Below are 27,828 nucleotides of genomic sequence, written 5' to 3'. Positions count from 1 at the left end.
ATTCTGTGCTTCAGTTCTGCCTTACAAAAGCACCTTTCACGGTTTGGTTTTTTTTTTTTTGTTTTTTTTTTTTTGGTAATTAGTTCTTAAAGTAGGGTAAGCCACCTCCTTCAGGCTGATTTGATTTACAGATGCTCTTGCTCTCTGCTCTTCCTCTGGTAAACTGCAGTTTATCAATACTGTTCCTAAAATCTGATGTTACCCATTATTTTTTTCTCTCCATCTTCCATGGTAATAGAATTCTAGCCAGACACATGTTTAAAGAATACATTTCTCTGCAGCTAGGTGTGGTCAAGTGTCCTGGTAAATAGGATGTAAATGGATGTGCTGTGTAGCTCCTTAAGACAGCTTTCCATATAGGATAGCTAGACTCAAGAGTACAAGGGAATGAATTATTGGTCCCTATGACAACACAGATGGATCTTAAGGGCTTAATGCTGTGATAGAAGTGATAGAGTGTGATAGAGTGATAGAAGCCACTCTCAAAAGGTTACATACTATATAATCCTGTTTATATGACACTCTGGAAAAGGCAAAACTATACGGAAAGAACAGAGAGCCGTCACAATGGGCTGGAATGGGAGAAACGTTTGACTACAAAGGAGCAGGAAAAGGGAATGTTGGGGGGTGATGCGCAAATATTTCTTTCAGGTCCTTAATGATACTCTTTGTGGAGCAGGAAGGAGTCCATAGTCCTTTCTTCACTGACCCTTCACTGAATTCAAAACTTGGGGCCGTGAGTGAAAGGCGGAGAAACACGGGATGGCCTACGGCATAGCAGTTAGTAGTTAATGAGACATGGGTATCTCCTGGGCGCCCTGTAAGAAATACATACGCCCAGAGAGCCTCCTGGAAATCCTTACTCCGTAGATTCAGGGTAGGACCCACGTTTCTCTTTTTAACTAAAAGGAGTGGTGGCTTCTGGTTGGAGAGCCGCAAACCCGGCTATCGCGTCTAACGTGGGAGTTGCTCCCAGGTCCCAGCCGGCGCTGGGAGCCGACTGGGGGAATCCTCCACTCACGTCAGCGACGCACAGAGAAGCTTCCATGAGACGCCAGCAACCTCACCCCGCTCAATTCTCTGCGGCCTCCAGGGCGCAGGCGCCGCTCGCCCCGCCCCGCACGCAGGATTGATTCCTCCTTGCGCGGTGGCCCGTCTGCGCAGGCTCGGGACTTATCTTGGGAGGAGGGGCCGGGGAAGGGGTGGGGTTTGTCCTTTGTGGGTTCGGGGACTTCGGGGCCGCCGGCCTGTTGCGAGCGCTGCGCGCCAGCCCGTGACATTGTTGGAAGTGTCCCTCCGCGAGGGGCTGTGGGGCCTGGAGCTAGGAGATCGAGTTGCAGTGTCCCCGTGAGGCTCTCTTTTGAATCCCTGCTAGCTCCGGGCCGCGGAGGCGCACTGGGTACCGAGGTAGCAGGTGTGGCTACGGCCGTATCTCTTGGTGGTGTGGTAGTCATCATGGGTGTGGGTCTGCGGTGAAACTGGGGTCCAGAGTCCGGTCCCGAGGAGCAAGGCGACGGAGCGAAGCCAGGGGGCCCAGGCCCGGCTCGTGAGGGGTCTGAGAGCGCGCCTGAAAGCAGGGGAACCGCACCACCCCGGGCGGCAGCGCTACGCGCTCGGACAGGAGTCTGGGTTTGACTGCCCTGTTCTGGGCCTTACAGGTCGCCTGGGCGTCACTGCGCGGAGTGGGAATGCCCGATGTCACCTAGCTTGCTCCCTGCTCTCTGAGCCGTAAGGGAGGACCTCAGGGCTGCGGATGCAGGACAGACATTTGGACCTAGTGAAAGGACGTCGCCGCTTAGCCCCAGCTATGGACTCCACAGCATCAGGTTTGGCTCTCGAGGGTGGAGAGGGCCAGAAGCCCTTCTGGGGAGTTAGTCGCGGGCCAAGGAGGAGGACGACCCTAGGAAGAGGCCGAGGAATCCAAGGAAGGGGCAGAGCCTGTAACCGCCTTCCCTGTGGCATTTCCTAATTATCCAAGCCCAGGAGCGTGAAGTCTCCGTATCCAGACACCACGGTAGAGGTGGAGGGGATGGCCGCGGAAGACTTCCCAAAAGCCAGAGGAGAGCGGGGAGGGCTCTCCTGTGTGGGAGGGAGAGGGTAAATAATAAACAAACCTGTGAAGGAGTGGCCTTGGCCAGGGATCAGAGGGCAGTGGGGCCATTTAGAGCCTTGCCACCATTTCCTTTATTGCTTCATTAAGTAATAAGATTCCTCCAGCCTTTCTAGCTCAACTGTGTAGAAGATTAGCAGTATACATGGGGGGTACTTCCTGTAGTCACCTCTTCACTAGTGTTGGGGACAAGGCAATCCAGGTGACCCATGAGTTTGTAAGCCATTTCTTTCTATGTTTAGAATCTCCTGTCCTTCACCAAGTGGGCATTTTAACTTTTCGTTCTTCAGCGCACATGCTCAAGGTCACAAGACTGGCCAGTGGCAGAACTGGGCCGAATCTCTGGGACTACCACCCCCTCTGTATTCCTTTATGCCTTGTATTCTGTAGACTATAGCACAGGAATCATCTCAAACTCTTTAGAAATGCAGACTCTCAGGCCCTACCCCACATACACTGAATCAGAGTCTGTTTAACAAGATCCCCCAGAATCCATACACACATTAACGTTTGAGATGTGCTGACCTATGCTATGCCATGCTGCCTGCCATTTCCATGCTTTTGTTGTTGTTAGCTATGATAACTTCTTTGGCATGGTTGCGGCTAGTGATTTGTTTGTTTTCAGGCTTTGAAAATAGTATGATATAAAAACCCTATTATAGTGGGACTTAAAAAGTATGCTTGCAGAGACCTATGCTTGGGAACTTCTCAGGGAGAACTGACCTTTGAGCTGGGTTCCCAAGGATGAGGGGAAAGGTGTAACTTCTTTCCCGTAAAGTGTATGTATTTCTTGGCCTTGCCCTGGGCCTTGTTTTGTGTTCTTAATCTCATACCATAGGCTATATTTAAAGTTCCTTGAAAGTCTTCTCCATGTTGATATTTTTAAAAGGCCTAGTAGAGGAGATGCCCAGTAAGTAACTCTCTAGTGGAGTGGCTGGAATTTGGTGATACTTCAGTTACCTGAAGCCTGCTGTGGCCTTTGGACAGGAGAGGTGGGGGAGGGCTTGTGCAATTCTGTCTCCTGTAGGATAGCTAGAGGCTGCCCGTCAGCTCCCTTTGACCCAGCTCTGTCCCCAGAACCACTGAGGTGACATACTGACTCTTCAGGGGTTTCCAGCTTGGGGAATCTGGGAGCTGCAAAGGCCATAAGGGTTAGCCTTCCTTATGGCTCCTTTTACCTTCTTAGTTCTCCCTTCTCAGGACCCTGCTCTTTCTCCAGAGAGATACCCAGGAGAAAAGGGAACAGCCAGTTTATTCCTGAAAGCCAGGCCCCAGGTGAGTTGGGGTTCTCTTCATTATTCCTCAAATGATTGAACTATAATGTATTCGCCTCCTTTTCCCTGGAGCCTCTTTGTTCGCTCAAGGGAACTGACCCCAATTCCTGCTCTGCTGGAGGCTGAACCCATCAAGGTGGATGCTGGCCTCCCTGTCCCTTTCTAGGGCCCCCTCCTCTCTGCTCAGTATGTACTCACACAGATCCTTTGGTTTATTTCTGTCATGAGCACTGCAGTGAGTACCAAGTAATGTGAGGGAGCCCTGAACTTGAAGGAGTGTCACTACCACAGAAAGGGGGCGGGGGGAGACTCTGGTACCCAGGACGCAGCCCCAGTCACAGTAAGGTTGTGCATGGTTTGATGACAGATGGACGTGGCACAGATAGGCCTTTCCATCAGGGTGTAGTAAAAGAACAATGAGCCTGGCGAGGTTCGGGAAGGCTCATGGAGAAAAGGGGGCAAGGACATTCGGAGGGTATGGACAGGTGGGGAGGCCGTTTGAGGCTATGTGCCTGTTCAGATGTTATCTTCCTGGATTAGTGAGAAGATAGACTTAACTTACCTCCTGGCTGGAACACTCACCTAACTTCTCTATGCATTGGGTTTGCAGTTGTGAAATGAGGATGGTAATCATGTTAATGATAATGGTGGGGTGCCTGGGTGGCTCAGTCGGTCAAGTGTCCAACTTCAGCTCAGGTCATGGTCTCATGGTTTGTGAGTTCGAGCCCCACGTCGGGCTCTGTGCTGACAGCTCAGAGCCTGGAGCCTGTTTCGGATTCTGCGCCTTCCTCTCTGCTCCTCCCCTGCTCACGCTTTGTCTCTCTCTCTCTCTCTCAAAAATAAATAAACATTAAAAAAATTTTTTTTTTAAATCATGTTAATGATCATGGTGAAAATAGTAATAGCCATTGTGTACTGAGAACCAAATATGTATCAGGAGCCGTTCTACACAATTTCCTTACACTAACTCATTTCATCTTTCAAACATTCTTATTTTGAAGAATGGCAACTGAGGCACAGAGAGGTAACTGAGAAAAGCAAGAGAGATAAAGTCACTTGTTCGTGGTTCTCTAGCACATAAGGAAGGCAGCCTAGTTTCAGATCCAGGTTGTCTGGCTCTAAGATCTTAACCACTCAATAACGCAGTTACCTCATATCGTTGCTGGAGTCTTCTGGTAAATGGTAATTCCTAGTCAGCTTCGGTTGTGAGGGGGTAAACGGGGTAATGGTGACCGACTCCAGAATTGGATTCAGGTTTGGCTATAGTAGGCTGGATGTGGAGAAAATCAAGTGGAAGGCTGTGGATGCCAGGCTGCCTCATTTCCTAGCAGCCAAGATGGTAGTTTCGTGTATTGTAGCCTAATGATAGACATTTGTATTTAATTTTCTAGCCAGTGGGGGAAATCCCCACCAATAGAGGATTCTCACAGATAACTAGTAGGATAATAAATCGAGTTTCAACCTCTTTGGCCTTAATGTACACCATTCAGAGGTATATCAGAGAGCTTAATCTAGGAATGTCATAGGAACGATGGCCTGTAGAGCTCAATGGCTCATAGTAACAAAGGTGTATTTCTTCTTTATGTTACGTATCACTAGTGGGCCAGCTCTGACTCCTCCACACCCTCTTTGCTCTGGGATTCATGCTGAAAGATCAAGTCTGCTCTGGGATGTTGTTATGTGGCAGGGAAAAGTACAGTGTCAGAACCAGGAGATGGTTCTTCTGGCTTCTGCCCACAACTCATTGGCCGAAGCAAGTCGTGTGGCCAAGCCTAATGTCAGTGAGGTGGGAAGTATAAATAGGCCTTCCATAATGTGGGGCGTCAGGGGAGGGGCAGTGAATACTTTGAACAAATAATTAGTCTGCCACTGTCTGTTTTCTTACAAATACTCACTTCCCTCCCTCCACACACAATCTCTCCCCAAGAGAGATAACCTAAAACCTCTATTTAGTTACCTACTAAGAGCATTAAGATCAAAGTCTTGGATGGTGTGATGGCCTCAACATCAGGTCTGGATGTTTTTCCTCCGGATCTGGAGACCTCTGAACCTATGATGTAAAAGGACAAATTGCCTGAATCCATATATCCAATACAGTGGAATAATGCAGACAGGATAACCACAAGATAACCACAATTAGGAGTCCGGGAAGGGGAAGCATGGGAGGAGCCCAGCAATCTCAGGTCTGCAGCAGCTATGAAATTCCTCTCGGCAGACTTGGTGAGAAACGCTGACCTTGGGACCGGGAAGTCTTCTGGTTATGCCCTGCTTCTGCTAGCTGGATGGAGCTCCTCAGGCCAGTGCTCTCCTTAGCTCTTGGCTCTGCCCCCAAGTTCCTTCTGCAGTACCCTCCTTGGTCACCTATGAAATGATATTGGAGAATAAACTCACTTGAGGGCTAAGCAACTTTTTCATCCTCCTTGAATAAATTGATGGCCCAAGGACTTTTTCAAGTCATGAACATTCGGTGTAACTCTTGAAAAGGTCATCAGCTTTTTATGTATTTGTTTTCTGTCACTTCCATGTGTCAGCAATTTTACCCACAGTTCTTTTTTGTGGAACTCTTGGGGGTTTTCTTGAGAAAGCCATTCCTTTAGTCACTAAGCACTTCAGCTGCCCTGAAAGGATTTACTGGGAGCCATCTGAAATTATTCAGAGGTTTAAACCAAAGGTTTGGCGACCACACTCTTTGGTCCTTCCATTAGGTTGTTAACCATCCTTTGTCATGTAAAAGCCTTATCTATATTGTCTTTGACCAACTGGGAACCAGAATTGGTTAAATCTCCAACTCTGTAAGTTTACAATTTCTGGATCCTTTCTTTTGCCTTCCATTTTTATTTTGCAAACTAGCCAACTCTTGAGTTCATTTCTTTTTCTTGAGATATTTTGTCAACTTCTGCCAATAACAACCACCTCACACTACTGATGTTCCAGCCTCTTCTCACAGCACCACAAATTCATTCTTACATTGTTCGTCTTTCCAGTTATTGCAGACAACTGTTTTTTTTTTTTTTCAACGTTTATTTATTTTTGGGACAGAGAGAGACAGAGCATGAACGGGGGAGGGGCAGAGAGAGAGGGAGACACAGAATCAGAAGCAGGCTCCAGGCTCTGAGCCATCAGCCCAGAGCCTGATGCGGGGCTCGAACTCACGGACCGCGAGATCGTGACCTGAGCTGAAGTCCGACACTTAACCGACTGCGCCACCCAGGCGCCCCTGCAGACAACTGTTTTAGCACACAGTTCACCACCAAATTACATGGGTTGCCATAGCATCAATAACTTTCTTCTGGCTCTAAGCCAAAGTCACATATTTTAGGCTTTTTGTGATGGCAGAACCCTGCTTTAAGTACTAGTTTGTTTTTTTTTTGTTTTTTTTTTTTTTAATGAGTCAGTTTAGGCTAGTTATGCTATATTAAGAACAGCAAAACTTCAAAGACTTCTATCATCAAAGGTTTATTTTTTGCCTGTATTACATGTTTCACACTCTGTTTGTGAAAAGCAGATTATTTGACTATACTTAGGTCAGTGGAACAGGAAATTGAATCCTACAGGGAGAGCCAGTGAGTATTTTGAATAAATAATACAATCTATCAAAAGGGGTTATTAGAAGTGAGTTTTCCATATCTGATTATTTTGGACTGACTTATGTTAATGTAAAATTTTTACTTTGACTTATTCTATGGAATCAATGTCTAAATGGGATTTCTAAACATATTTTGGGAAAAGTATAGGAGTTTATGCTACATTTATCTGCATTTTAGTTCATGGTATGTGAATTATCATACAGTGTAAGTCAAATGGGAGGTTATCTCGTTGCTGTTATAGAGGGTGACAGGATACTTCTGGTTGGGACCCACAGAGTGTTTGTCCCTTGTGGAGACCTGGGATCCAGGGTCTGTCAATTTTGCACATTCAGGAATTGAATGAATAGGAATAGAAAAGTGATTAGGCTTTGGGGGAGAGGATTCATGGTAATCAAACTCATAAAAGACTTAACGATTCATTATAAGGCTACTTGGTACACTGTCACTGAACTGTGTGCTGGGGTGGGGTGGGGGTAAATTATTATAAATCCCAAATTATTTGATTTGGATTTAGTGAAAATTGTCATTAAAATCATAGGTCACAAGTTTCAAAAATAGAAGACTATTGATACTAGTGCGTTTGAGAAGGCAAAGCGTATAGCCTGTTATTTCTAGTTGATTCTAATTAAGTGCAACTAAGTTGAGAGTAGAACTTGTAGAAAATGAAGGAAATGGATTACATTTGCCTCCCTTCCTAAGCAGAACGTCTCTGTAGGGCTGATTCTCTTGAGACCCTGATTATATTTCCTTTTTTTTTTTTTTAACTTGTTTTATTTTTTATTTTTTTTAAATTTACATCCAAATTAGTTAGCATATGGTGCAACAATGATTTCAGGAGTAGATTCCTTAGTGCCCCTTCCCCATTTAGCCCATCCCCCCTCCCACAGCCCCTCCAGGAACCCTCAGTTTGTTCTCCATATGTATGAGTCTCTTCTGTGTTGTCCCCCTCCCTGTTTTTATATTATTTTCGTTTCCCTTCCCTTATGTTCATCTGTTTTGTCTCTTAAAGTCCTCATAGGAGTGAAGTCATATGATATTTGTCTTTCTCTGACTGACTAATTTCACTTAGCATAATACCCTCCAGTTCCATCCACGTAGTTGCAAATGGCAAGATTCCATTCTTTCTGATTGCCGAGTGATACTCCATTGTATATATATACCACCTCTTTATCCATTCATCCATCGATGGACATTTGGGCTCTTTCCATACTTTGGCTATTGTTGATAGTGCTGCTATAAACATGGGGGTGCATGTGCCCCTTTGAAACAGCACACCTGTATCCCTTGGATAAATGCCTAGCAGTGCAATTGCTGGGTTGTGGGGTAGTTGTATTTTTAGTTTTTTGAGGAACCTTCATACTGTTTTCCAGAGTGGCTGCACCAGCTTGCATTCCCACCAACAGTGCAAAAGAGATCCTCTTTCTGACCCTGATTATACTTCTAAGCAGTGTGACTAAAGTATTGACAAGAGTGGGCACTTACTACTTCCAAGTAGTAAGGAAGATACGTTTCCTGAAGCAGCTTAAAATATTTTTGAGATGACAAAATCCCAAACTGGGCATTGGGATAGCTAGGAACTCGTGGAATCCCTTCTACATCCTAAGGTTCTACTCAGACACCCATCCTCTCTTCTTCCTGGGGCTGTTAGTGTGCTCCCTAAGGATACAGCAGTGTCTTCTGTGTTTCAGGATCTGATGACATTCAAGGATGTGGCTGTGGAATTCACCCAGTGGGAATGGGGGCAGCTGGATCCTGCTCAGAAGGACCTGTACAGGGAAGTGATGCTGGAGAACTTCAAGAACTTGGCCTCTCTGGGTGAGCTCAGCTCCTCCAAAGCCTAAAGCCTGCCCATCAGGCCTGCCATCTTTATTTCATTGTTGTTTAAAAGCTTGGGGTTTCTAGGCCTGTTGGCTGAGTTTTGCCCTGGGGTTCTGGAATCAGACATTTACATTTTCTCTAGAGTCCTCATTCTTCATTCGTAGGAAAAGTCTTGCTCGCTATGAAACCATAATAAGAAGTTTCATGATTCTGCTCCTAATATTTTACAATGCCTATTTGTAGGCTTTCCACACCTATTTCTCCCCCAGAAAGACCTAGGGCTAAAGCCTTGGCCTCTAACATACCCAGTCATGATCCTTTTCTTTCTCTACCATCAGGGCTTCCAGTATCTAAACCATATGTGATCTGCCAGTTGGAGGAAGGGGAAGAGCCCTGTGTGGTAGAGGGAGAAATCTCAACAGGTGAGTGAGTGAGACCTAAGCAGCATCACACATAATAAGGATCAGCCCTGGGTAGGAAGTTGCCCTGAAACCTTGGTTAGGGGACCATCCTCTGAGAGGTGAGGCTACTTGTCAGAAGCCCTCCACCCACTACAGTATTTTGAAAAATTTTTTTAATGTTTATTTATTTTTGAGAGACAGAGTACAAGTGGGGGAGGGGCAGAGAGAGAGGGAGACACAGAATCTGAAGCAGTCTCCAGGCTCTGAGCCATCAGCACAGAGCCCGACACAGGGCTTGAACTCATGAGCTGTGAGATCACGACCTGAGCTGAAGTTTGACACTTAACCGACTGAGCCACCAGGCACCCCAACAGTATTTTGAATACTATTAGGCTTTTGTAATTATCTCTAGTGTCAGAAGAAGAGATGTTCATTTTCTTCTCTAGCACTTAAGCTGCTTTTGGTACCCATCTCTGCCCGCCCCTTCTGAATTCTTAGTGCCACTCAGTATCGCTAGATGTCACATGATCAATGTTGGATGGACTCTAAGGGTCAACAGTTGAAAATGGCCAGACTGTCTTATATCAGCAGGGTTAAGGGAGTTACTATGAGACCAAACAGAACAGTTGAGTGGCCTAGAAACTAAAGGGTTACAGGCAAGGGCAGATGGATGATGTCAAGAAGATCAAGGTGAGGACACTGAGCTTCAACAGAGGTGGTTCCAGAAACAAAGACTACTCCTTGCCATCTGTTGATGTCATCTCTTTGAGACCATGTATTCCTAGGTGACTTGAGAGTACCTGATAGGCCTCACCTCTTGGAGCAGAATTCTGGACTCAGAGCTCTTCTTCTTGCCATGTGTAGCCCAAGCACACTGGAGAAAGGTGACGTCTATGCCAATGTTCATCTCTGAGGCAGAATCACAGCCCTGGGTCAGAGGTAAAGCTCAGGAAAGAAGTCCTCAAATCCCAAGGCACAGGTTGGGACTCATAGGAGCCTAGAATAGAGGACAGAGAGGGAAGTTGCTGATCTCTCCTATATTAGTCTTTTCTTAATCTTTTTTTTTTTTTTTTTTTTTTTTTTAAATTTTTTTCAACATTTATTTATTTTTGGGACAGAGAGAGACAGAGCATGAACAGGGGAGGGGCAGAGAGAGAGGGAGACACAGAATCGGAAGCTGGCTCCAGGCTCTGAGCCATCAGCCCAGAGCCTGACGCGGGGCTCGAACTCACGGACCGCGAGATCGTGACCTGGCTGAAGTCGGACGCTTAACCGACTGCGCCACCCAGGCGCCCCTCTTTTTTTTTTTTAAGTTTATTTATTTTGAGAGAGAGAGAGGGCATGTGCATGTGCATGTGCAAGTTGGGGAGGGACAGAGAGAGAGAGGGAGAGAGAGAATCCCAAGCAGGCTCCCCACCAACAGCACAGATCCCAATGTGGGGCTCAATCTCATGAACCATGAGATCATGACCTGAGCCAAAATCAAGAGTTGGTTGGTTAACCGACTGAGCCACCCAGGTGCTCCTTTCTTGTTCTTTTTCTGATTGGGAGCAAGGGTCTGACATCTGGATCTGGTCTCAAGATAAATATCTGTCCATTTACAGTGCTCTACAAATATGGCTGTGCTTCAGAATCTCTCAGGGAACTTGTTGAAACATCCAGATCCCCAGGGGTCACACAAGACCCACTGACTCAGAATCTAGCCTTTGGGAGCACTGGCATCACTAGTCATTTACCTTTTCAGACACTTTATTATTATTGTATTCATTTTCTATTGTTGCTGAAACAAATTGCCACAAACTTAAAGACTTTAAACTTATTAGTTTAGACTTTAGACTTATTATTTAGTAGTTCATAGGTCAGAAGTCTGGCATGGGTCTCACACAAGATGTCAGCAGAGGTGTTCCTTTCTGGAGTGGCTAGGGTAGAATCTGCTTTCTGGTTATTTGAGTTGTTAGCAGAACCAGTTTCTTGCAGTTGTGAAACCGAGATCCTTGTTTTCTTGCTGGCTATAAACTGAGGAATGGTAACAGCTTCTAGAGACTGCTACATTCCTTGGCTCTTGGTGCCCTTTCTCCACCATCAAAGACAGAAATGGTGGGCTGAGTCCTTCTCACACCACATCTCTCTGACCCAGCCATGAAATGCTCTCTGATTTGAAGGATGTGGGTGATTACATTGGTCCTGTCTGAATAATCCAGGATAATCTCCCCATCTAAAGGTTTGGGCCCTTAATCACATCCGCAAAGTCCCTTTAGCCATGTAAGGCATTTTTTTCTTCTTGTGCCATGTAAGGCACATATTTACAAGTTCTTGGGATTAGGGCATGGATGACTTTGAGGGAGAATTAATCTTCCTGTCATAATTATATATAGTAATATAAACTGAAGTGCTGAGGGGACCTTGTGAGGGCATCTTCCTACCCTCTTCTCATCTTTACGATCTTTGGACTTACCTTGTGTACTGGAATGCAAACACTATTTTTTCAGGTTTTCCTAATCTGTATTCACTTGCTTATCACTTATTCTTGGTAACTCCAAAACCTCAGACACATACCATTCTTGAAAGAAACTGTACACGTCTCAGATGATATTATTATTATTATTATTATTATTATCATTATTTTGAGGTGAAAGAATTCACCTGAGGCAGACAAAGAGATAGAAGTTTATTGAATACACTGCAAGGAAGCAGTGGGCAGGACAGCAAAGGAGAGGCGACAGCAAAGGAGAGGCTGTCTGCCTCACATATTATTTTAAAGCTTCATGATCTTACATCCATTATAGGATTTTACTTCCTCTTTGCCCATGGAACAGTTAATACAAGCATGTCTCTTTTTTCCCCCACCCAGACTGGGAGAAAAGGCCTAAAGCCAAGGAATCAAGACTAAATCAGGATATTTCCAAAGAGGAATTATTCCCCATAGCATCAGTAGAAAAACACATCAGAGATGAACTCTCCTTCTGCAAACTGAAAGCAATTTGTGGTTGTGATGACCAGTTAGAGATACATCCAAAAAAACTGGAGAGACATCCGAAAGAAATGTCAGTCACTCACAAATCTACTACCACCCTTAGGATAGATGGTGAATGGAGTGATTTTGGGAGAAGTTTAGACTTAAGATCAGTCCTTTTTAACCAACACAATGTTCCCATAGGAGAAGGATCTTATAAATCGGACACAGAATTCAGACAGACTTCAGGAAGAAGTAATTCCCGGAGAACCCATCCAGGGAAGAAGCCTTGTAAATGTAATGAATGTGGGAAGTCTTTCCACTTCCAGTCAGAACTTAGGCGCCATCAGAGATGTCACACTGGAGAAAAGCCCTATGAATGCAGTGAATGTGGGAGAGCCTTTGGTCATATTTCATCCCTTATTAAACATCAGAGAACTCATACTGGAGAAAAGCCCTATGAATGCAGCGAGTGTGGGAGAGCCTTCAGCCAGAGTTCATCTCTTGTTCTACATTATAGATTTCATACTGGAGAGAAACCTTACAAATGTAATGAATGTGGAAGAGCCTTTGGTCATACGTCATCCCTTATTAAACATCAGAGAACTCATACTGGAGAAAAGCCCTATGAATGCAGGGAATGTGGGAGAACCTTCAGCCAGAGTTCATCTCTCATTGTACATTATAGATTTCATACTGGAGAGAAACCTTACAAATGTAATAAATGCGGGAGAGCCTTCAGCCAGAGTTCATCTCTCACTCAACATTATAGATTTCATACTGGAGAGAAACCCTACAAATGTAACGAATGTGGGAGAGCCTTTGCTCATACCGCATCCCTTATTAAACATCAGAAAAGTCATGCTGGAAAAAAGGCTGTATGAATTCAGTGAACGTAGGAAGGCTTTCAGCTGGAGTACACACATGATTCGCATTACACACATTGGCGAGAGCTCCTATAAGTGTAACGTATGTGCGACGACTTGGTTGGAAGACATCTTATTTAACATCAGACAGTACACGCTAAAGAGACGCTCTGTCAATGTTAAGAGAGAAGCTGGGCTTTGAATCACACTATCAAACAGCAGAGGATCCATCCTAGTGAGAAACCGAGTATGTGTGATGGATTTGGAAAGGCTTTCGTCAGAGGATACCCATTATTCAACGTCAGACAGTTTCTACTGGCCAGAAGCCTTATTCATGCAATGAATATGGCACAGCTTTCAGTCACATATTGTTCAATCAATCAATCAATCAACCAGTAAGTAAATAAATATCAGATAACTCATACGGGAGAGCAACTACAAGTGTGGTAAAAGCCATCTGTAATACTTCTTCCTTTACTAAGCACCAAGAACACATATAAAAGGGAAGCCCCCTGAAAGCAGTAAATGTGGGAAGGTCTATCAGAGCTCATCTCTTCAAAAGAATCAGAGAATCATTCTTGAGAAAAACACTATGGAAATGGTGAATGTGGGAGTGCCTTTAGCCAAACCTCTTTCCTTTATAAACATCAGTGAACTCACCCTACTAGTTAGAAATCCTGGGAATGTAATGCACGTGGAAAAGCCTTTGGCAGATTTTCCACCCATTTTGCACATCAGGGAATGTGTACTAGAGTGACTCTTTGAATTTGGTGGAACTAGGAAAACCCACTAGTATAGTTCAGGCCTCAGCATACATTAAGGCTTCACTCCGTAGAGAAACCTGGGAACTTAATGGATGTGGGGAAAATTCCTTTCAGACTTGAGATTCGTAAAACAAGAGCTGAAAGGAATCTGAGAAATCACCTAGTCTGGTGATTTTCTACCTGGTAGGGGCTCTTTATAACTGCAATGTGCTTTGCCTCCCCATTCGGTGAGCGGAGGGAGGTGTTACCATGTGGGCGAAGAGAATGGCGGCTGAGCGAGGTGGAGAGCCACCAGTGACTTAGCCCAACCATAGTTCAGAGCTAAGGAAACTGATCTTCTGGAAGTGCCATGCCCTGGGCTGGGCCTCGTGCCTTCTGGTTCACAGCTGTGGTTTTGAGATGGAGAGACTGAAGATCTTCCTGTACAAAACTCCCGTGCACTCATTACACATTACCTTTCTCTAAGAGGCAATGGAGTGGTATTTTTAAAGTTTGAGCAAAAAGCAATTTTTGTTAGATCATTATGCTACTAGATTTGGGATTTTCAAAATAAAATAAAAAATTTTTAAACATTAAAATCATTAAATATGGGCATTGTATAAAAAGATCAAAACTTCTGGGGCGCCTGGGTGGCGCAGTCGGTTAAGCGTCCGACTTCAGCCAGGTCACGATCCCGCGGTCCGGGAGTTCGAGCCCCGCGTCGGGCTCTGGGCTGATGGCTCAGAGCCTGGAGCCTGTTTCCGATTCTGTGTCTCCCTCTCTCTCTGCCCCTCCCCTGTTCATGCTCTGTCTCTCTCTGTCCCAAAAATAAATAAAAAACGTTGAAGAAAAAAAAAATTAAAAAAGATCAAAACTTCAAACACATTATTCCGAGTGAAAGTAGCCAGATGCCAGATACCATGTATTGTATAGTTCCTTTTATAGGAAATGTCCAGAAATGGCAAGTCTTCGGAGGCAAAGTACATTCCTGATTTCCTGGTGCTGGGAGAGGTAATTGGGAGTGAATGCAAATGTTACAAGGAATCTTATTGGAGTGATGCAAATGTCCTAAAACTGGATTATGGCGACGGTCGAACAATTTGGTAAATTTACTAAAAATCATTGAATTGTGCACAGAATATGGGTGAAATTTATGGTATATAAAATACACCTGAATAAAAATTGTTTTTTAAAAATCTCAAATATACAAATACACCAACTATTGCTAAACTACTTTTCCTGTCTTGTCTGTTACTTCGGTGTGTCTGTGTGTGTTTATTTTCTGAAATAGTTACCCCTAAGCTTACTGAGTCTCAAGTTCATATCATGTTGCCTCTGAAATTTATATGGAAAAACCAAAAGCAGGAGCTGGCGTAGACCAGAATAGTCTTGACTAAAAGATTAGCTTAAACTAAAAACAGTCCTTTAACCATTTTAAGTCCAGATTAGGAAGCTGAGCCCAGACATCAGGGGATCAGTTCAAAGTGGGTCCATGCAGACAGGCAGGACTAGGGGTCCAACAGGCTGGCGAAGACAGAGGGGTGCAGGCAGATAGGATGAACAGGAGGCATCTGGACAGCTGAGATCAGAATGCCAGTCTAGGAACCTAGAAATCATGGAAATTGCTTCCCAGAGAGCCAGGTTGCACAGGGAAGAAAGAGCAAATTTATTTTATTAGTAATAGCTTAGTTTGCTCTATCTGTTCTCCCAATGTCCTTCTCTAACCCCAACCTAAGTCCCTTTATATACCTGGATACCTGCGACTTTATAGCTGGTCTTGCTTAACGTCTGTCCCTCCTGTGTATCTTTGCCATGTTAACCATTATCAGTGTGCACCCATTGCCTCATCTGAAAACCTTTGTGAAGAGGACATTTAATGCCAAACTGAGTGAGGCTCTATCTTCACTCAGTTTGGCATTAAATGTCCTCTTTGCTCTGCCTTAACCTCCTGCTGCTCCTGACAGAACCTCTAGTACAAACTACTTAGCTTGTCATACCTCAGACATGCCTCCACACTCCCCTGCCTGTTCCACCAGGCTGGGATGCCCCCTTCACTTATCTGAAGCCTGATAATCGGTCATAACCCTGTTCAAACACCCCCCTCCTCAGGGAAGAATTCTCTTGAACATTGATGTGAAGTCATAGCTTACTGATTTGCAATTGTAAAAGCATTTGTGTTTGCTTAAGGTTTTTAAAAACAAAAAGTATCTTGTCTTGGGATAGTTCTTACTACTGTTTTGATCTATTTAAATTACTGGTTGTTTATCAGTTTCCCACTTTCTTGTCTCCTGAACCAGATTATCAGCTGCTTCAGGTAATTTCTCATACTTCCTCTCAAATGAGCAGACAGTAGGTCATTACTAACCATGTGTTAATTTGAAAAACTTGTATTACCCACTTTTTCTCACTGCTTCTGACTTTTAAAAAGTATTTTACTGTTCAGATATACCACATTAAAAATATTTATTTATTTATTTTAAGTGATCTCTACACCCAATGTGGGGCTTGAACTCACGACCCTGTGATTAAGAGTCGCGTGCTCTTCTGACTGAGTCAGCCAGGTGCCCCTGACTTCACACTTTTGTACTAGATGAAAAACTCCTAGAAAACTACCAGTTAAATATTTTCTTCGAAAAATACAATGTTGCTTCCTGTAATTATTTTTCAATTCAAGTATAGATTGGCATTGTTCCATCTTTTGGAGGTGGGTTGGTATGTGTGTACATAAAAACTCATTGCTATTTTGTAGCACTACAGTGATTTAACACACCAACTACCCAGAATCAGGCCAAACTTCACAGGTTAAAGACACAGTACTCCACAAGACTGTTCCACTTCAGCCATAAATTTGGGGGTCCCTAGGCTACTCTTCTGACCAGCTGGCTACAAATTTGGGAGTTGCCACACTTTTTAGGCTTGATAATTCTCTAGAGCAAATCTCAGGACTCTGGAAAGGGCTATATTATGATAACTTTATTATAGCAAAAAGATACAAATCAAAAGCACCCTAAGGAAGAGGCACACAGATTGAGGTCTGGGAGCATCTCTATTGTGAGGCTTTCTTCTTCCCCAGGAACACATCACCTGCGGGCATATGTGTAACTATGCAGAGTACTGCCAAGCAGGGAAGCTCGCCTGACCTTCGTTGTCCAAAGTCTTCACTGGTGTTTCATTATGTTGTCATGGTTGGTTGACCACACAGTTGAACTCAAGCTTCAGTGCCCCTTCCCTCCTTGGAGGTCGGGCTGATACCACATGGCTCAAAATTCCAATTCCAACCACAAGGTTGGTCTTTCGGACTTGGTCAGCCCTCACCCCGAATCATCTAATTAGCATAAACTAGGGGTAACTAAGAGTCCCCTCATTAGCATAAACTATCAGGTGTGGTCTCAAGACCCACTATGAATAACAAAGACACATCAGAAAATTCCAAGGATTGAGGGGTTACCTCCCAGGAAGCAGGGACAAAGACCAGCCAAGTTCTTTATGACATAAGCACACACATTCAAGTGGATGTGAAAACGTGAAAATGCTTCAATTCTTTTTTCTTTTTTTCTCCCTTCATAAGTGTACTCTTTAATCCCCATCACCTATTTCCCCCATTCCCCCATCTCCCCCTCTAGTAACCACCAGTTTGTTCTCTACAGATAAGAGTCTGTTTTTTTGGTTTCTCTTTTTTTCCCCCTTTGCTCATTTGTTTTTGTTTCTTAAATTCTACATGAGTGAGTTCATGTGGTATTTGTCTTTCTCTGACTTCTTTCTCTTAGTATTATATTCTCTAGCTCCATCTATGTTTTTGCAAATGGCAAGGTTTCATTCTTTTTTTATGGCTGAAAAATACATTGCACACACACACACACCCTGCATCTTCTTTATCCATCTATTGATGGGCTCTTGGGCTGCTTTCATAGTTTGGCTATTGTAAATAATGCTGCAATAAATAATGCATGTATCCCTTTTAATTAGTGTTTTTTTTGGGGGGGGGGGGCGGTAAATACCCAGTAGCGTGATTACTGATTATAGGGTAGTTCTATTTTTTTTTTTAAGTTTATTTATTTAGTTTGAGACAGAGCGCAAGGGAGAGCGAGTCGGGGGAAGGGGAGAGAGAGAGAGGGAGACAGAGAATCCCAAGCAGGGTCTGCAGTCTTGTAGAGCTGCAGTCGTGTAGAGTCGTGTAGAGCTCGACTTGGGGCTTGATCCCACATTTCACTGACTGAGCCACCCAGGTGCCCCTATTTTTAATTTGTTTGAGGAACCTCAATACTGTTTTCCACAGTGTCTGTGATATTATTTGGGGTCTAGGAGCAAACAGTCAAGAAAGAATTTTTGAGATGTTTTCACTGCAAAAAGGTGGTTTTACAAAGCATGGGGACAGGACCTGTGGGCAGAAAGAGCTGCACTGGGATTGTGCGGAGTTTTAGTAATGGACCTTCTCTCTTCTTCAATTCCCAAGGACTGTCCCTTGGAATGCCTTTTTTTTTTTTAAATTTTTTTAAATGTTTATTTATTTTTGAGATGGAGAGAGACAGAGCATGAACAGGGGAGGGTCAGAGAGAGGGAGACACAGAATCTGAAACAGGCTCCAGGCTCTGAGCTGTCAGCACAGAGCCTGATGCGGGGCTCGAACTCACAGACCATGAGATCATGACCTGAGCCGAAGTCGGCCACTTAACCGACTGAACCACCCAGGCGCCCCCCTTGGAATGCCTTTTAACCCACTGGGAACAATTGGGATTGCAAAATTTAAGACAGGACTCATCCTATGGTGCCTGGGTGGCTCAGTTGGTTATGCATCCCACTCTTGGTTTCAGCTCAAATCATGATCTCACAATTCATGAGTTCAAGCCCCACATTGGGCTCTGTGCCGGCAGTGGGGATCCTGCTTGGGGTTCTCTCTCATCCCCTCTCTCAATCTCTCTGGAAGAAGAAAAAGAAATGACTCATCTCCTGTAACACTGCATGATCTCAGTATGACCTATCAGATCTCTCCTGCAGGAAATAGGCAAATGGATGGAGGTACACTACGTCCAGGCCTTCATGGCTCTAAATCAGGACCCAGACCTAAAGACCTCTTGCAGAATGTGTCTGGCCACTTAGCCAGGCCAATAAACTCACTCCTGACATATTGGAAAATGTTCTAAATAGGCCTCCTTCTAAACCCAGGTTGCTGGAGGAAACAGAGGCCATTCCTAATTAAGGGGATGGTAACCCTCTCACTGTTCCCTCCTAATAGATGTGGGGGCTTCTTCTCATTCATTTCCCAGCTCCATGGCGATAATTAGAGCCAACTGTGATTAGTCTGCCTTGGGATGGGGACTTTAAGGAATATTCCTAGGCAGCTGCTGAAACTCCTTTTGTTTTGGGAAAGTACCTTGTATTCTCCAGCCCAACGTGGACTGCATACTTCCACTTTGGTGGAAAAAAGACAACCACAAAAATATGGTGTCTGCTCACCTGTCTGAGCTGATGAGGTTTAGAACTGGGAACTCTCTTTCTCTGCCTTCTGGCAGCACATCACTTCTTCTCCCACTCCTCCCGTTTCTGCACCACCTTGGGTGTGGCCTACATAACTGGTTCCTAGAGCATCCTCTGGCCTCCAGCACCAATGGCTCCTCCTCCTCCCCTCGCTGTCCAGGAGCAAAGAGCACCCCTCAGACTTATCATTGCTCACTTTAGATATCCCCCCTGGTGCCCCAAGTAAAACAAACAACAACCAAAAAAAAAAAAAAACAAACCCAAAAAACTGACAATGGGGAACAAATCTTAAGTGGACCCGAGTGGAACATAATTCAATATTCAAAGTAATTGAAACTTTTATTCTACCAAGGATTACTGAAGGTTTAATAAGCTTGTGTTATCTCTGTTGCAATTTGTTAACAAAAAGATGACTTAAAATGATGGTTGGGGCACCTGGGTGGTCAGTTAAGTGTCCAACTCTTGATTTGGGCTCAGGTCATGATCCCAGGGTTATGGGATTGAGCCCTGCTTTGGGCTCCGTGCTGAGCCTGGAACCTGCTTGGGATTCTCTACCCCCCACTCTTGTGCACGTGCTCTCTCAATCTCTCTCAAAAAACAATGATGGCTAATTCTACTTCAAAGTTTTCATGGATAATTGTTAACTTTAAAGTTTTGCTTGGATGACAGATTGAATTAAGTTCATTGAACATCCTTCCTTAGAGATTCCTTAGAGATTTATGCTATCTCTAATATATAATTGAAAGTATATAATCAGCCATTCCTCATGACCCCGACGTGGCTCTTTCTGCCCATTGGTCCTGTCCCTGTGCCTTAATAAAATTACCTTTCTGCACCAAAGATGTCTCAATTCTTTCTTGACCTTTCGCTCAGAACCTCTACATTTCCACATCATTTTGGTTCCCAATGTGGGGCCCAAGTCCTCTCATCTGGACTTTGAACCGTGGTGCAAACTTGGTGAGTACGTTCTCTTCTCTTCCTTTAACTTCAGGGGCTTTTCAAGGAGTATGGTTTTATTGGAATACTTTTATGTCAATTTCTCAGGCTGCAATCCTCTAGCCTGTGGCTACTCTATGAGGAGTGGAAAGCCTGTCTTTTGGCTGGAAATTAGTACCTTGGTCAGAATGGTAGTAACACCCAGAAACTTGATGTCCTCTTTTTCATTGGATTTCTAGGTCTTTTCCAAATAGGAGAAAGTGCTAAAGCACTGACAACTGAACACAGGTTTCTGCTTTTGGCTTCTTACTGCAGAAAAATTAAGGATATTTGAGTCTGTTGGTAATACACTTTATGCTTAATTGATTCATAAATTTGCCATCTAAAGAATTCTGGTATAACAGTTCACAATTTGTTACTACTTAGTTTTCACTGGAGACTAAGGTTTCTAAGAGTTCAAAATTCTGCTAAGTGTAATTAAGACTGATGAAAATAAAGGAAGCAACTCTGTATGTAGGAAAGTAGATGTGTAAGAAAGATACAAGGAATGGAAATACATTTTTGTTGCATTAAAAGAAAGTAATTTTGTCCATAACGAGACTAGTTGTTTGGAGAGAAATGGCTTGGGACAAAATCTAAATGCAAAGTAAAGTTGTAGAAGGTTTGTGAAGGAAATCTTTGGAAAGGAATTTTATGTGTGGTCAAGACAGACTAAGGTTGAAATGAATGGATTTTTTTTTTTTTTTTTTTTTTTTTTGAGAGAGCAAGTGAACATGTAAGTGGGGGATGGGGCGGAGGGAGACAGAGAGAGAATCTTGAGGAGGCTCCATGCTCATTGCAGAGCCTGATGCTAGGCTTGATCTCACGACCCTGGGATCATGACCTGAGCTGAAATCAAGAGTCAGATGCTCCATCAATTGACTAAGCCACCCGGGTGCCCCTGAAATGAATGGATTTTAAAAATACACTAGTATAAAATTAAAATTCGACTTCCAAAAATGCCTGCTAGGGCAGGTGTCAAAGTGACTAGAGGTCTCCCTCAAATGAAATTGCTGTTGATCCCTGTCCTACCATAAAGGCCCTGTAGGAGGGATGCTAGCTTCCCCCTGCTTCCCTACTGTATCCTACAAATGGGTGCCAGTGAATGGACTGAAATATCATGCCATGCTGTGACAAACATCCCATTGTAAACCCATGGAAAACATTAGAAAAGATTTACAAGAGGAATTTATCCAATTTGGTAATTTAAGTAGTTAGTAGAGGACATTGACAGAAAACCCTCAAGATAGAAATCCATCACGGTCTAAGTGGCTTTCCAACACAGGAAGTCTTTTATAGCTAATTTCCCTAGGAAACAGTCCCCAGTTGGGTTTTAATTCAATCGGGTATGGGTTTTGGTGGGCTCCAAGCAGAGGTCTCACAGCCAGAAGAGGCTAGACCAGAGATGTGAAGGGGATCACATTAGACCAATGAGGAGGAAACCTCACACACGAGTCTTAAGATTGGCAACCATGCTAGTGACTTAGGTGGCTGTCCCATGCCCAAGACAACTTTGTATAAGGACAGGAATAGGAGAGGTCTGTCGGCTCCAGACCCCCATCACTCTAAAACCTCATCACATAGACTCAGACATGACCAGACAGCTTTAAGGAACTAAGGCTGACTTTACGAAATATGGAGCCATAAAGCCCCTTGGAAATGTTGGCCTTATAGAGGCCAGCATTACATATTATAGAGTGCCTAGCAACTTTATCAGGTGAGTAAAGAAAGCCACTTTGTGGCAGGTGCAGGAACCTCAGGATGTTCCGGGGGGGGGGGGGGGGTTCTTCACGAAGAGGAATTTGCCCAAATCTATAGGTATTGCAGGCTTATCTGATGGCAAGTATGTGGCTTGGCTTCTGGCCTACAGAGGCTACTAATATTAGATTCATTATGAAAAGTTCCAGCAAAGCAGATTTTAAAAGATCTGCATGGTCAATTGCTATTCTTACTGAGCTTATATAAATAATCCGGCTAAATTTGTTAAAATTGGTCTTGTTTTTCAAATGAATTAGTCTTGATTTGGCTATCTCTGGAAATATGGGTGATTTTAGAGAGAAAAATTATGTTTCAATAACACATCTTGGTGGATGTTAAGTTCTAGTTGATTTTTTTTTTTTTAATTTTTTTTTTCAACGTTTATTTATTTTTGGGACAGAGAGAGACAGAGCATGAATGGGGGAGGGGCAGAGAGAGAGGGAGACACAGAATCGGAAACAGGCTCCAGGCTCTGAGCCATCAGCCCAGAGCCTGACGTGGGGCTCGAACTCACGGACCGCGAGATCGTGACCTGGCTGAAGTCGGACGCTCAACCGACTGCGCCACCCAGGCGCCCCTCTAGTTGATTTTTGAATGTTTGTTGTTTGCCTAAGCTAGACAGCTTGAGGTAAACTTCAGAGAAATTGCCATCATAGCTCATATATCAACAATCTTCTTGCTTGTTATTCTGTAGGGATAAAGAAGGACCCCATGGGCACATGATTTTTAAAAAATATTTTGAATGTTTACTTATTTTTGAGAGAGACAGAGACAGAGTGTGAGTGGGGGAAGGGCAGAGAGAGAAGGAGACACAGAACCCGAAGCAGGTTCCAGGTTCTGAGCTATCAGCACAGCCCCAGGCTCTGAGCGTCAGCACAGAGTCTGACATGGGGCTATAACCCACAAACCATGAGATCATGACCTGAGCCGAAGTCAGATGCCTAACCATGACTGAGGCGCCCTGGGCATATGATTATTTAAACAGCTGGAAAATAGGATGGATTCCTCAACAATTGTATAACTCAACTATCACCTTGACCAATTCTGTGTGGCTGGGATGACAAAATTGTTCCTTAAAAGCCAGAGTGTATCCCACTCCATGGGGTTAATTATGGACTTGTGGAGATAATGGGTAACCCCACTTTCCTTATGCTATTAGATTGGATGATGCACTTGGGGCTCTACTTGTCTATTCTAAATCTTTTCTAATGTCTTGTCTACTCCTAGACAAGTCTTGCCTCACTTGTCAGTGTTTCCTTGTAATTAAGATATTGTTAGGGCTAGACCTCAAAGAGCGCTTCTTGATGGTTTTATCCCTTAGCCATATTTGTCCTAGGAACTACTGCTATTGATGTGAAATTGCAAATAGTGCTTTAGCCAAGCATACAACAGCCCTCCTGGTGGAAGGAGCCTCAAAACTTACTGTGGGACCGTTCCTGATAGTAATGATTTCACATCAGGTCCAAAGTGTTTTAGAAACTAAAGGCCACCAATGGATGATGGGGGCAGGGGGGTTCTTACTAAATGCCAGGCTATGCTTTTAGACACACCTGAAGTGGTCCTTAAAACCCATCAGACCGTAATCCCAGTTACTCTTATGCCTGGACCTGACCATCATACTTCTATAAAGCATAGCTGTTCAGAGGTTATTGATCTTGTTTATTCTAGCTGATCAGACTTAAAACATTCTCCTATTGATGATGCAGATGATGATTTACTGACCGCAGTAGTTTCATGAAAAGGGGGATATAAAAAGCTGGGGACACAACAGTCAGACTCAGACTGTTGAGGCCAAAGCACTCCCAGTAAATACATCTGCCCAAAAAGCAGAGTTAATAGCGCTCACTCGTGCTTTACAATTGGCAAAGAGCCTCAAACGCATGGGGCAATCTGGAGACAGAGAGAGAGACAGAGAGAGACAGAGAGAGAGAGAGAGAGCTGTTATCAAATCATAACTCTCCTATTAAATATGGACCTGAAATAATAGCTGTCTTAGAGGCTGTGCATGAACCTAAAGAGGTGGCTGTAATTCACCTGGGAGGCATCAAAAGGGAGGGTCTATAGAATCTAAAGGAAATAACGGACTATGCAGCCAAGCAAGCTGCACAAAGTCTACAAATATTAAGTCTCAATACCAGTCCTAACACCAATAAAAGATACATCCCCAGTATCTTCAGATCAAGAAATTCACATAGCCCAGGAACGAGGATATTCAAAAAAGGCACAGGACTTGATTGTTAATAATGAGGGAGAAAGAACAGGTGAAGCAACCGTGTCAGTCTTAATTTCTGAACTCTAACTTGTCACTATTTTTGTTTTTCTGTGCTTGAAAATTTTTATACTAAATTTGAAAATCAGAGGTCGGCCTGAGCAGGAATACTAGCTTCTTACAAGAAGTCCGTGTCTTCTCTCCGTCTACATACTTGGGTAATGCGGGCAGGCCCAGATGGTATGAAGCCACGAGTGGGGCTCGTGAAAACCCGTAGCATAGGTCTAGGTTACGGGTGTGTGACCAAACGTTAGAATCAGAGCACACAAATGCGTGTGAAGTCCAAGGTAAATAAATAAATCTAACCAACTTCCAAGCTTTACTGAAGTTGAGTATGAACACTTTATACTCCTGGTCTTATTCACCTATTAGTTCTAAGCCTCCTGGAGACATCAGCCTTGGACCTTCACGTAGACCCTTTTCGCGCTCATGTGTACCTAGCACTTCTTGCTGCGAACGGCCCACAGCACAAACTCACTGCGCTGGAGCGACCCGCCGCCTTCTCGGTTGCGCCCCCACCGGCAGCCAGCCCAAGCCCCGCCCCCGGGTCTTAATGCGAGGACCCTCAGCGGGGCTGTCCGCGGCGGCGCCGTGCTCATTCTATCCTGTTGCCGGTGCAGACAATCACCCACCTCGGCGTGCGCTGCGGTGCGGCATTTTGGCCTCGGGAATTCAGCCGCAGGCCGTGGCCAGCCGTTTGGCGAGAAGCAGTCGCGGCAGGCGGTGGAGAAAGCGGCCTGGACAGAGGCTCTCTCAGGGCTCCACCATGGCGGCGGTGGTACGCGCTGCAGGCTGCCTCCCTGCGCTGTGTGGCTTGCCGGCGGGTGAGAGCCGGGAGGCCGGGAGAGGGGCTCTGAGCGGGGACGGGAGCGGGGGCTCGCCTGCGGCCTGCAGATGCACGGGCAGAAAGAAGCGGCCTCTGAACCCATCATGCCGGGCTCCGATCCTGCCCGGAGCTGCTGTGTGACCTTGCACGCTTCCGCGCCCTCTCTGGGTCGCAGGGCTTCTGTCTGTAAAGTGAGGGTGGACTGGACGCTGTCCAAGGCTCGTTCCACTTCACCGGACTCCTCCTGCGTGCTTAGCTAACAGGCGCGGGAAACTGGGGAGCAAGCATCGCCTTCCCGGCGGGCGTGACCCACAGGTTCCTTTGGTGAGGTCGATGTGGGGTTCGAAGCCGATGGAGGCAGTCCTGCAGCTTGGGTCGGATAGGATTAGTGTCAGTCATTTTAGATCCCGGGCTGATCAGTGTCATTACTGAAAAGAAGAATGTTTTGAATGTCCTTAGTTTTGCTGTTACTGTTGTCTCCCCCCGCCCCTTGTTGGTTTGCAGCCTGAGGAGGGTCAGTCTGCTGTATCCTTTAGCATAAGGTCTACCACTGTGCTTCATGACCAGGGCTTTTTTTCATCCTTCTATTTTATTGTAAGCCCTCAACCCAACATTCGTAATTCCAAATTGTAAAGACCTCTGAAAACGGAAAAGGTCTTGTTTGTTTCTTTTTGGTAACTCATTTAAAAAAAAAAATTTTTTTAACGCTTATTTATTTTTGAGACAGAGAGAGACAGAGCATGAAGGGGGGGGGGGCGGGGCAGAGAGAGAAGGAGACACAGAATGGGAAGCAGGCTCCAGGCTCTGAGCCATCAGCCCAGAGCCCGACGCGGGGCTCGAACTCAGGGACCGCAAGATCGTGACCTGAGCTGAAGTCGGACGCTTAACCGACTGCGCCACCCAGGCGCCCCGGTAACTCATTTTGTTGGGAAACTTAACCCGAAATGATTTGGCAGGAAATCTGACCTGAACATTCTTTACTTTTGTTCATGTTGTGACCACCTCCTCCTCTTTTCAAGGCTCCATTCAAATAACACCTATAGCGTTTGTAGCTTTCCCTCATGAGTTCTTACTGTGTTCCAGGAACTATCTTAAAACTATTTATGCTTTTCCTCACTTCATCTATACAGTGCCTTTGTGAGATAGATGCTTTTACTATTCTTATTTTGCAGACCAAGAATTAAGACACATAGGTTGAGAAACGTGTTCAAAGTTACACTGGGAGGAGGTCAGGTTTTTGCGCCCACACACACCATCTGGCTCCAGAGCCTGGTTGTGTTTGGTTTTGTTTTCTTTTTTCTTCTTCTGGTGCATTATAAACTTTTCTTTTGGTAGCAGCTTTACTGAGATGTAATTTACACACCATACAATTCATCCTCTGAAGGGGTACGATTCAGTGGTTTTTAGTATATCTGCAAATCTATACAACCATCACCATAATAAATTTTTAGAACATTTTCATCTCCCCAAAAACATACCCTTTTGCTCTCATCCCCCCGACTTGCTCATTGCCCCCAGCTCTAGGCAACCACTGATCTTTCTACCTCTATAGTTTGCGGGTTCTGCATATTTCATATAGACAGAGTCATATACTATGTGGTCTTTTGTGATTGGCTTGTTTCACTTAGCATAAGGTTTTCAAGATTCATTCATGTTGTAGCATGTAGCACTACTGCATTCCATTTTATGGCTGAATTTCTGTGGCATGTATCTACTACATTTTGTTTATCCATTTATCAGTTGATGAACATTTGGGTTTTTCCACCTTTTGGCTGTTATGCCTGATGTTGCTATAAATATTTGTATGCAGTATTTTTGTTTCTGTTGTGTATAGACCCGGGAGTGGAATTGCTCGATCAAACGATCAAACGGTAACTCCGTGTTTAACTTTGAGGAATGGCTAGACTGTTTTCTAAAGTAGCTGCACAATTTCACACTCCCGCCAGCAGTGCGTGAGAGTTCTTCCTTCCCTACATTCTTGTCAACGTTTGTTAATTATTTGTCCTTTTGATTATAGTTATTCTAGTGGGTGTGAAGTGGTATCAGTTTGTGGTTTTGATTTGCATTTCCCTGGTGGCTTATAAACATCTTTTTTGTGTGTGTGTTTATTTGGCCATTTATGAATGTTCTTTGGAGAGATGTCTATTCAAATATTTACCCATTTCTTTTTTTTTTTTTTAATGTTTATTTATTTTTGAGACAGAGAGAGACAGAGCATGAATGGGGGAGGGACAGAGAGAGAGGGAGACACAGAATGGGAAGCAGGCTCCAGGCTCTGAGCCATCAGCCCAGAGCCCGATGTGGGGCTCGAACTCACGGACCGCGAGATCGTGACCTGAGCTGAAGTCGGATGCTTAACTGACTGAGCCACCCAGGCGCCCCTATTTACCCATTTCTAAATTGGGTTGTCTTTTTATTAGTGAATTGTAAGAGTTCTTTGTATACTCTAGATTTAAGTTCCTTGTCAGATAGATAATTTGCAAAAATTTTCTCCATTTGTGTGTTGTCTTTTCTCTCTGAATATAGTTTCCTTTAAAACACAGTTTTAAATTTTAGTGAAGTCTGATTTATCTATTTACTCTTTGTTGCTTATGCTTTTAGTATATCTAAGAAACCATTGCCAATTTGAAGGTCATGATGATGTACCCTTATGGTTTTTTTCTAAGAGTTTTATAGTTTTTCCTCTTACCTTTAGGTCTTTGACCCATTTTGAGCTGATTTTTATATATGGTATGAAGTAGCACTCTAACTTCATTGTTTTGCAAGAGGATAT

At 44.3% G+C, this 27,828-nt stretch overlaps 2 protein-coding genes and 1 long non-coding RNA gene across 11 annotated transcripts in view; 2 read left to right on the top strand and 1 right to left on the bottom strand.

Annotated features, from left to right (window-relative positions):
• Positions 1-1,201: 1,201 nt before the first annotated feature.
• On the top strand, positions 1,202-14,510 carry ZNF514 (zinc finger protein 514). Of its 8 annotated transcripts, none has more exons than XM_047853084.1 (6): positions 1,204-1,407; positions 1,659-1,826; positions 3,297-3,385; positions 8,660-8,786; positions 9,128-9,211; positions 12,042-14,510. In XM_047853084.1, the coding sequence occupies exons 2-6, from the start codon at positions 1,754-1,756 to the stop codon at positions 13,025-13,027; spliced, it is 1,359 nt and encodes a 452-aa protein (XP_047709040.1). In that variant the 5' UTR covers positions 1,204-1,407; positions 1,659-1,753; the 3' UTR covers positions 13,028-14,510. The 8 variants fall into 8 exon arrangements, with proteins under 8 accessions (XP_047709046.1, XP_047709040.1, XP_047709039.1 ...); XM_047853083.1 differs by having other exon boundaries at positions 1,204-1,414; XM_047853085.1 differs by having other exon boundaries at positions 1,206-1,347.
• Positions 5,637-24,726, bottom strand: LOC125162263 (uncharacterized). The gene is made up of 3 exons (XR_007150942.1): positions 24,595-24,726; positions 10,005-10,187; positions 5,637-5,745 (listed from the first exon to the last, which is right to left on the bottom strand). It is a non-coding gene; the product is annotated as an uncharacterized LOC125162263 (long non-coding RNA).
• A 118-nt stretch (positions 24,727-24,844) lies between these two features.
• MRPS5 (mitochondrial ribosomal protein S5) overlaps positions 24,845-27,828 on the top strand; it is a 29,484-nt gene continuing 26,500 nt past the window's right edge. For both annotated transcript variants that reach the window (XM_047853092.1, XM_047853091.1), the window contains exon 1: positions 24,845-25,053. In XM_047853092.1, coding sequence (XP_047709048.1) covers positions 24,996-25,053 — 58 coding nt within the window. In that variant the 5' untranslated portion in view covers positions 24,845-24,995. The remainder of the gene's footprint in view (positions 25,054-27,828) is intronic.

The sequence above is a fragment of the Prionailurus viverrinus genome, chromosome A3 (genome assembly GCF_022837055.1).
Source record: "Prionailurus viverrinus isolate Anna chromosome A3, UM_Priviv_1.0, whole genome shotgun sequence".
Taxonomy (NCBI): domain Eukaryota; kingdom Metazoa; phylum Chordata; class Mammalia; order Carnivora; family Felidae; genus Prionailurus; species Prionailurus viverrinus.
This window is presented reverse-complemented; position numbering and strand designations above follow the sequence as displayed.

Coding starts and splice junctions, on each gene's coding strand:
- ZNF514 (XM_047853084.1), top strand. CDS start 1,754: ATGCAGGACAGACATTTGGACCTAGTGAAAGGACGTCGCCGCTTAGCC. Junction 1,827..3,296: donor TATGGACTCCACAGCATCAG/GTTTGGCTCTCG, acceptor TTACCTTCTTAG/TTCTCCCTTCTCAGGACCCT. Junction 3,386..8,659: donor TCCTGAAAGCCAGGCCCCAG/GTGAGTTGGGGT, acceptor TCTGTGTTTCAG/GATCTGATGACATTCAAGGA.